This window comes from Gymnoscopelus microlampas (genome assembly GCF_963454915.1).
Source record: "Gymnoscopelus microlampas genome assembly, chromosome: 21".
Taxonomy (NCBI): domain Eukaryota; kingdom Metazoa; phylum Chordata; class Actinopteri; order Myctophiformes; family Myctophidae; genus Gymnoscopelus; species Gymnoscopelus microlampas.
In genome coordinates, this window is record NC_139958.1 from 9,189,213 (window position 1) to 9,199,689 (window position 10,477).

At 38.9% G+C, this 10,477-nt stretch overlaps 1 protein-coding gene across 1 annotated transcript; it reads left to right on the plus strand.

Annotated features, from left to right (window-relative positions):
- Window positions 1-5,832: 5,832 nt before the first annotated feature.
- atp6v1g1 (ATPase H+ transporting V1 subunit G1) lies at window positions 5,833-10,216 on the plus strand. The gene is made up of 3 exons (XM_084046918.1): window positions 5,833-6,092; window positions 8,624-8,724; window positions 9,334-10,216. The coding sequence occupies exons 1-3, from the start codon at window positions 6,011-6,013 to the stop codon at window positions 9,505-9,507; spliced, it is 357 nt and encodes a 118-aa protein (XP_083903044.1). The 5' UTR covers window positions 5,833-6,010; the 3' UTR covers window positions 9,508-10,216.
- Window positions 10,217-10,477: the final 261 nt, after the last annotated feature.

A 10,477-nucleotide genomic window follows, 5' to 3' on the forward strand; every position in this document is an offset into this window, starting at 1 on the left:
CCCTCCTGTACTCCGTGTAGTGTACACACATAACTGTATGACCCTGCACGGCTGCAATGTCATCATTAAGTATACTGATGACACTACGACTCATGGGGCTGATCACCAATGCCAATGAGACAGCCTATAGAGATGAGATCAATACCTCCTGGCACTTTGGTGCCAGGAGAATACTCCCGCTCTTAAGACTAAGGAGCTGATTATGGATCATCAGGAGGCCTTGGAGGGAGGATAATAATAATAATAATAATAACTTGAATTTATATAGTGCCTTTCAGAAACCCAAGGACGCTTTACAATACAAAAAAATAAACAAACTATTTGCCAAAAGAGGAAACAAGTGTCTCTTCAGTGAGAGGATGCGCTAATCTACATCAACGGGGTTGCAGTGTCAACAAGTTTAATTTCCTTGGCACATATTAATGAGGACCGTAAGTGGGACACCCACACCATGCATGTGGTACAAAAGGCACGTATTCCGAGGTCCTTTTGCAACTGCACCATCTTAGTCTGGCCAGCGGCACTACAAGACTGTAGAGTGGAGTACTTTTTCTTGGCCGCCATCAGGCTGATGAACAAGCACTGAGCTGATACGCTGCACGGACTAAATGACCACTTGCTTGACCACTTACTGTGTGTCGTAAATGGACCTATGACAGACTATGACTCATGCTGTTCTACTCCTAGTATACTGTTATGCTGTCTTGCACGTATGCATGTATGCCTGCTATCTATATGCTGACTGATGCTGTTTTGCTGTTCTGCACTTTGACGCAGTTCTAGTAATTAACTTTGAAACTTTATGTAGTTTTAGACTTTCACTGACGTTTTTAACACTGAGTTTAATGTTCATCCTCTTTTATCTTCTTGAGACTGTAGTTGTTGTGGGTTTTAGTGCAACATTTATTTACTTTGTGATTGGTGTGGTTGACAATAAAGTTGAACCTGAACCTACTGTACCTACTGTATGTTGTAGATAAGAAAATGCATGTCTAAACTGTGTCTAAAAGTTAACATGTGTGTCACCTGTCACATGTAAGATGGACGAGCGTGGTTTGAGATGCAGTAAAAAAGAAAGTCTGCACACTGGTTCTCAACTCCACTTGTTGCTGTTTCAACATTTTGATTTCATCAGGACAATCTCTGGCAATCTATGTTGAATATAAGTTAGTCTTTTGAGCCAGTGGTTTAGTAGATAACACATCTTACAGGATTTATAAAACACAATTTGGAATGTGAATACATAGGCAGAACAAAATACACGCTTCACAAAATCACACACTCAATCATAATACCAAGTTTACAGTACGCTGGTCACGTCACTTAGTGTCCAGTCTATGGCATAGCAATGCATGTCATAATACATGGTTAAAGCATTAATATAGTTTAAATTGCTATGTTTTTCATTTATTAGTTGGTATGAAACCCACCACCTACATTTTACCCGCAGTTTGAAATGGTACAGAAAGTTTACACAACTTTCATATTAACATTAATGAGATAATAATCATAATCATAAGAATACATTTGATTTATAATGCACTTTACATTTGAAACAAATCTCAAAGTGCTACAATACAGTACAGTTTAGGTTGTATGAGCCAAAGACATAACATTGTGATTGGAAAAGGGAAAATTGTTAAAATAACTATTTGAAATAACCCAAAGCACACACTCACTGGCATGGGCTAAATTACCCCTGGTAAATGAGTCATGCAGTCATTACAATTTAGATAATGACATGCAGTCATTAAAATTTAGATAATGACAAGAGTTAGGGTGCTTATCAGGCCTCTTGACACGTACAGTATGGCATTGCCCTGCCATGTGGCATCAAAAAGTTGTCCTGACCTAGCTAGATAGTGAAGAAAGGGGACTTTCTCGGAAAGACCTCTTCTTATCCGACAAATTACAAATCATTTGACAGGACTTCTTCAGCCGAGAAAATGAATGTGTACAAGGCATGAAACATGAAACAAGTGATGTCATTAGTATTTTAAGTATGCATTTGTCAAATCAACAACCACTGTGCAGTGATGGTGAAGAAAGAGAACTTGATAAGACACTTTCAAACAACCACAAATCATTTGACTGAATTTTTTTCCAGCCAACAGTGAACAGAGAAAAATGACTGAAATCTCAGCCATGTGTACTGTACATGACATTTGATCAAGTGCTGTCATCAGTATTTTAAAAGTTTTACAGTATACAGACGTATTAGGGACATAGGTGACCAGAAAGGAGAGCAAACCCATGTTTCCTTTTGGGAGCAGAAGCGATTCTTAAAACTGTTGGGACCTTGAGCATAAAGTCCCATAGGGCCCTTCTGACCATATTCAATGAGCCTTTGGGCAGCCCTTGTTGCTCTGGGCCGAAGGTTGATGACTGAAGATAACTCATTACATCATTCATTACTCTTCCTCATCCAACATCTGACTTTTATTCTTCTCTAACCTTAGGTTGCACACTACTTTTCTTAACTAGTTTAATGGAGTGTTAATTTATTTGGGTTCATCACTTGGAGTCTATGAGAAAACAGCTCCATACTGTAGGTTTAGTGAGTGAAGGAGTCACTCAGAGCCTCAGATAACAGGATTTAAAAAGCTGTACGTTGATCTCTGAGACTGAAATCATCTTACATTTTACAACTGTCTTCCCAGAGGTTCTATCAAAACGTCTCGTCTCAGTGTTAAGATGAGCTGAGACTAAAGGAGAAATGATTCACCCCTAACCAGTTAGATTAGTTACTGCTCTGTCGCCATTATAAACAACTAGTTACGTTACTGCAAAAAGTAGTTGCGTTACAGTAACGCCTTACTTTGCAAAGTGTTCGTCTCAACCTTATTTTTAACTCTATGGTCTCAACACTGTTCATGCTGCGTGAGTACTTTAACGTTTGGTACTTGTTATTGTTGGCCTCCCTTCGCACAGGTAATCCAACAGATAACCAATCAAAAAAGTTCAAGAAGAAGACAAAAAAACAGTCATGATGTGATGTTAGACTTTTCATAGTGCCAATATGTGCTAGTGTATGCACTCACATGAGATTTTCCTTGTTTTTAAGTGTGTCATGGTAGGTGTATCTCAGACTAGGTTAGGTTGTAATTTTGGGACATATCATCAGTAGTGTGTCTTTCCATCATTGGGTGTTTCGGCCTTTCAACACTAAAAACTAGGCTTAAAGGCGGCCAGCTATAGGGTGATCAAGCTTGAGCTTGTGTGCTATATCCACTGGCTGCTTCTTTCCGCCGCTTCTGCGATTGATTTGATGTACTGTCTGCCCCAGAGCCTGCCCAGACTGAAGGTGGAAGAAAAGCCACTAATCCTCTGCCTCCCACTTCAACTGGAGAGGCGTTCCAGCAATGTTTTATGTCTGCTAAACTAAACTGTATTAGTTTACATATTTATTGACAAATGCATTTGCGTGAACAAATGAGCAGATAATTGTACATATATATGGGTATAAAGATAAAGCTTGATAGATTAGGCCTATCTCCATTGGCATAGGCAATTGTGGTCCATTGTGGAGATAGAGAGAGAGAGAGAGAGAGAGAGAGAGAGAGAGAGAGAGAGAGAGAGAGAGAGAGAGAGAGAGAGAGTGTGTGTGTGTGTGTGTGTGTGTAACCGAGTTGTGAATGATGTTTGTGTGTGAGCATGAATGTATGGGTGTGATCATCCACAGCTTATTTCTTTTTTAATACAAAGCCCTGCTGGTGTATACACCAGGTGTATATATTATACACCAGCATTGCTTTATATCATTGAATTTGAACTACAATGATTGAAATATGGTAGTATACAATCATTGTAGTGGCCAGAACGATGACCCACGACTCCCTCTGCTGACCAAGAATCGCCATAGCTCACAGGACAATCATTGTATAATGTTTTGTTTAGGCTTGATTGATTCATGATTGATGGATTGATTGATTGATTGATTGATTGATTGATTGATTGATTGACTGCTTGATTGATTGATTGATTGAATACTTTATTAACAGTTTGCAAAAAAGAGAACAGATAGTACAGTTCTATAAAAGGTCTGCTAAAAGGATTAAAACCCAAGAAAGCACTCTGGCTTGTTTCCATTGGGGTCCGGTGTATTCAATTCATCGAAACATTTAATGACAGACAAAAATAACCTACTGAGCATAATGAACAGAGCCTACAAAAAGTTGGGGTTACTGCTGCTTACAAGACATTTTGTAGTTATTTTCGTTTTTTGTTTTGTTTTAGAGGTATTTACTTTACTGGAGTATTTCCAATTTGTTATACTTTTACTTCTATCCCACTACACCTCAAAGGCAAATATTGTACTTTTTACTCCACTACAGTTATTAGAAAACTTTAGTTACTGGTTACTTTGTAAAAAATACATTAACCACTTCAGACCTATATATATACTTTGGCTATTTGAAAATAGCCGATCTTCAAGCTCACAATGTGTTGCAAAGCGAGCTTGTAGATCTGCTAATTTTAAAGGATTTTACACATATTTGGAAAACTTGGGAAATGTGACATTGTGCATAATGAGTACTTTTAGTACTTAAGTATGATTCCAATACTTAATTTTACTCAAGTACATTTTGAATCCTGGTACTTTTATGTGTAACTTTTATTTCTACATTGTGGTATTGGTACTTTTACTTAAGTACAAAATGTGAGTAGGCTACTTCCACCACAGAAGGATACTAGTGCTGCTCTGCTCCCGCCCGCCTCGCCGGCGTGCCTCTCAAAACGAACACCCATTCTGTCACATGATGAAAGTACCCCAAAGTCAGCTGACTGACTGTCTATCATGTTTTAGTTTTAGTTTTAGCAGGAAAATAAAATATAAATGCACGGTCCACCCATCACGTGACTTTATTCTCCATATGAGGTCAGACTCGTGTGTTATGTATTTGTACATTATATTATTAATAATAAACAAATAGGCAACTGCTTGTGCTTACTAGACTACTACTACTACTAACAACAATAACAACAACACAATAATATAATAACAGCAACAACAACAACAACAACAACAACAACAACAACAACAACAACAACAACAGTAATCATTCAGTGGTGGAAAGTAACTATGTACATTTACACAAGTACTGTACAATTTGAGGTATTTTTTACTTTATTGGAGTATTTCCAATTTTCAATACTTCTACTCCACTACAATTATTTGAAAACTTTAGTCCATAGGCCCCCTGACCTACTAGTTACTTTTTGTAGATTTTGATTATTATGACAATGCATTAAGCCTTCAGCCCTATATCCACCTGTTTCCTATGCTTTTCACTGTGTTCCACTTCCTGTCTTTTGATCCAATGAAATCCAATGAAACCGGTCAGATGACTAATGATATCCAATGAAATCCGGCAGGAAGTGGAAAACACACAGCCAAGAAACAGGTGAATACATTTCGGCCATTTGAAAATAGCAGATCTACAAGCTCACAATGCATCGCATGGCGACTCATTGTGAGCTTGTAGATCTGCTATTTTCAAAGCATTTTTATACATTTGGAAACGTGTGAAACGTGTGACATTCTGCATAATGAGTACATTCTACTTTTGGTACTTTAAGTACATTTTGATGCCAATAATACTTTTGTTCTTTTACTCAAGTACATTTTGAATTCTGGACTTTTAATCGTAACAGATTATTTCTACATTGTGGTATTGGTACTTTTACGTAAGTACAAATTGTGAGTACAGTACCTGTACTTCTTCCACCACTGATCATCATAACAATAATATTGATATCATTATTATCGTTCAGGCTCCGCCCCTGGGCCTTGACACATGTCACGTGACTTCATTAAGCACGTTACATATCAGCTGACACTCCTAGCATCATCATTCCCTGTTTCCTCCTCCGACCTTCAACACAACAGCCTCTCTCTCTCATCCTCTGTTTATTCCTCTACAGCTCCTTTATTCATCCTTTCATTCCTGTCGTCCGTTGTTGTTTTTGAGTTATTTTGTGACGAGAACACGAAAAACACTGAACCAAAATGGCCAGCCAGTCCCAGGGCATCCAGCAGCTGCTGCAGGCCGAGAAACGAGCCGCAGAGAAGGTGGCCGAGGCCCGCAAGCGTAAGTATAACAGCAACCGTTAATACCTCGGCGAACCCAATGTCTTTATAGTTCAAATAATGATATCAAATCATATTAAACTGTCGAAAACAACGGGTGTGTACCGCGTATTTGGCTGTCGTGTAGCCCTGAAACGTGACTGTCATATATCGTATGACAATCAAGACGAAACTTAAACCTGGTGTTTGCACTCTCTCCCTTTTTGGCCCATACATCCACATAAACGTTCAGATTTCAAATATAAAGTGCTTACTCCACGGCCACGGATGTTACAATTCACTTCGGGTTGGTATAAGTACCCGTATACTCCGTATTGTTCAATAAAAACAGTCTTTGAATCCGATCGGTGGCCATTTTCTCGTTGAGTTATAATGTGCAATACACCTCCCAACCTATAGGGTCGCGTAGTTGAAAGCAACGGAGAAAATAGCCACCGATCGGATTAAAATGCTTTTTATTCAACAATACGGAACATACGGTTACTTCTGAGGGTCCGTACATACTCGTAACATCCGTGGCTATGTGTTAAGCACTTAACATTTTAAATCTGAACGTTTATGTAGATGTACGGACCAAAAAGGGAGAACGTGCATTAGTGCAAACACAAGGTTGAAGTTTCGCCATGACGGTCGTGACAGACGACCGTCGTGATCCATGGCTAGCTGTCGTGCTAAACTGTACTGCTGCTGCTAAGCTTAGCTAAGTCGGTGGCTGTCAATTTTATTTGTATTTTTTAAGAACCTGCCGCAGAAACTCCGTGTGTATAAATGTAAATAAAATACTAATACACTTTATTTATATAGCACCTTTCATGACATAACAGCTATACTCTGTAAAGCAAGTGCTTTACAGAGTACATTTGGTTCCATTTGTACAGTCAGGATTTACAGACCTGTAAGGGTTCATTTGGAAGTATTGGGACCCCTGAGGGACCCTGGCCCTATGGTCCCTGAACCCCACTTTGGTAACATTACTGTTGCAGTTGTCACAGATTGTACTACTACTGCTACCGTTAAAGATACTGTTAGTAGCCTACCACACCACACTACTCTTACAGTTAGTACTAGTCCTACTACTGCTATTGTTACAGTTACTGCTAGTACTGTTAAAGCTCGAACTAGTACCGCCAATGGTAGTGACTACTAGCCTACTGTCCCACCACCACTACTACTATTGCATATTATTGTAATAACCGAATGTAGTACGTTGGGAGTTATAGTACAATATGTCCAATATGGGATGCTACAGTGAACCTGTGTGTCACCCAGTCAGCTGACAAAGTCAAATGGAATTTTCCAGTCTCGTGTTAAGTTGTAAGCAGTCGTGACATTAAAGCTGCAGTCCGTAACTTCTATGTCCTACCCGCGATTTGAACCCGGGTCTCATGCATGAGAGACCAAAATTCCACTACTCATTCAAGATGGAATCCCCACTTGTCCAGGTGTATACAGTGTATTGCACAAATGACTTGTCAAGTCATCCAGTAGGCGGATCTAAATCTCAGCTGAAGAGTAGACCACCTCCAACCACTGCAGATGTGCATACAGATTGGTTAAAATGTTTTATTCGTTGAAATAAGTTCCAGATTTAAGTGATTATCATTATTTAAAAAAATGTCTCCTTCTCTCCAAGATCACTGGCCCTTCCATTTTAACCACAGGCCCAGGAACGATTCACAAATAACTGTCAATTATTAACACTCATAATAAAGAAAATATATATACTGATAAAATAATTGAAACACATTCGATTCCCATATATTTCTGGAAGCCTGCATCTATCTCACAATTGACAATGTACCGCAGCTAAAACGGCATTAGTTTGCCAGGAAACCTCATAGAAGATTTGTATAGTTAAAATGTTTTAAAGATATTCCATTTTAATTTCTTTTCTAGATTTATATAGGGTTAAAGTGGTCAAAACTGATCTTGGTGAGGCTACATAACTTATTTAGCTGGGGACCCCTTCAATTCAATTCAATTCAATTTTATTAAAGTGTCAAATCACAACAAGTTGTCTCAAGACACTTTACATGTAGAGAAGAGACCCGACAATCCCACCTACTTATGGAACCTACTTCGAGAACCACTGATTTACTGTATATAGAACATACAAAATTCACAAAAAATATTGAATCGATGTTTATTGCTAGGGCAAATATATATTAATGTATTTTTGTGCAGTCAGCTGAGGTCAGTGTTTTAGTAGCGCGTGCACTGGGCCAGCAGTCTATTTAATTTTTTTCATTCGTAAAAATGAACACGGATGAAGTCCGTACACATCACAATCTCGATATTTGAATAGAGCAATAACTCAGATCATTTTGCCATTGGAGGCTTGATTCCAGTGGTATATTCTAGTCACAGCGTCATGTATTGCACATAAACAAAGTTGTAGTAGCAGTACTAAGAGTATAACTAGTTCTTTGTAAAACTTTGGAAGCCATTTAAATTGCTCTCTTGTGAGATATTTAATGTAGATGAAGGCCTGTATGAATTTGATATGAATTAGTACTTTTCTGTGTGTTTCAGGTAAAAACCGTCGTCTGAAACAGGCCAAAGAGGAAGCTCAGGCTGAAATCGAACAATATCGACTCCAGAGAGAAAAGGAGTTCAAAAGCAAAGAAGCTGCTGTAAGTACTACTACTAGTAATGAATAATTATTACTACTAGCAAGCAGTATTTTATTTTAATGTTAATTAGAGTATAATACTTAAAAGGAGTAGTTCACCCAAAAAAAAACTATTTTCTATCAATTACACACCCATGAACCCTTGAATTCATGGAGATTTCTTAGTTTTTGTCTCGTTCCTGAGCCAATAATTTGATGACCGGTGGAGTCACTCAAATAGTCTCCTACTGACCGATGACCCGGTCATCAAATTATTGGCTTAGGAATGTGACAAAAGCAAATAAATCTCCATGAATTCAAGGCTTCATGGGGTGTGTAATTGATAGAAAATAAGTCATGTTTTGGGTGAACTACTCCTTTAATGCCTTCATCCCGGCAAATGACTGAAGACGTCAAGTAAAACACTCTAACTAAGGTCTTTGATTATCAAATATGTCAATTTGTGTTCAGTACGTGTTCAACACGCTCAGTACATACACATGATTTAAAATTTCTCGGCAGGGAAATGTGAACCTTTTTTTTTTCTTCTTTTTTTTTTACGTAAACGTAGTAGTTTGATTCTTCTTAATAAAATGTATTAATGAAAAATAAAAATCGTCTCTTCATCCAGGCCCTGGGCTCCCATGGTAACAGTGCGGTGGAGGTGGATAAGGAGACCGTAACCAGGATGGCCCAGATCCAGAGCGGTTTCGGGCAGAACCGTGAAGCTGTGCTGACGTCTCTGCTGGCGGCCGTCTGCGACATCCGCCCTGAGATCCACGCCAACTACAGGGTCGCTGGTTAAGAAAAAGGGACACTTACTGCCGTCGGGCCCCAAACAATCCATCCTAGGGTTCGATTCCTCCCCCAATGTTCTGTAGCTCTTGAGAAATGACACCCATCTGTTGCTTGTCTGTTTGTATTTTGAAGGTGCTTTTGATTATTTATGGTATGACTGATGATGCTTGTTTTCATTCCCTTGCCAGCGCCATGGCAACTGTTCTTTGAGTCTTACTGTATTGGAGTATATTTGTTATGACGGGGTCCGACAATAAGCACTGCCCGCTTGCCTGGGCCGTTTTGACAGATTTTGTTCGGTTTCTGCCATATTACTTTTACCTGTCAATGCTTCAAATTTCTTAGGCTAATGGTGTAACCTGGAAGCCAATTTGTATCTGCAATTAAATATAATGAATTAATTATTGATGTAAAACCGTTTTTGGAAGAAACTCGGGACCGTAGTGCACACGATCAACGGGCAAGGGATTTGCTAAGTATATTGTGAGAAATGTACACACTGCACCACAGGCAACGGTACCCGCTAGGCAGGGCAAGTAGAGATTTGGATGGGGCAAGTAGATTGGAGAAGTACTTGCCCTGTAGGGCAAGTAGGTAACAACTTAATGTCGGACCTTGTATGTGATGTGTTGCTATGGTATTGTGCGCTCTGAAATATTCAATGGGAAAATCACATTAAATGTTAAATGATTAAGTGAAATGTGATCAGACTCTGATTATTTTGCTATATTAGTTTGTCGCGTCTGGTGTCCTGTTCGGACATTTGACGCATGCAAGTACACATCTATGTACACAGACATGCATGCACACACACGTCATATTCTTATTTGCTGTATGTACACGCATTAAAGGTAGGGTAAGTGATATTGTTTAGTTAAATGGCTCTATATTCTGATAGTACTCATTGCTATAGAGCACCAGGAGTCTCCATGTCTCTCCAGCTTTTTAGTAACAGAAAATGCATTTTCAGGTTGGGA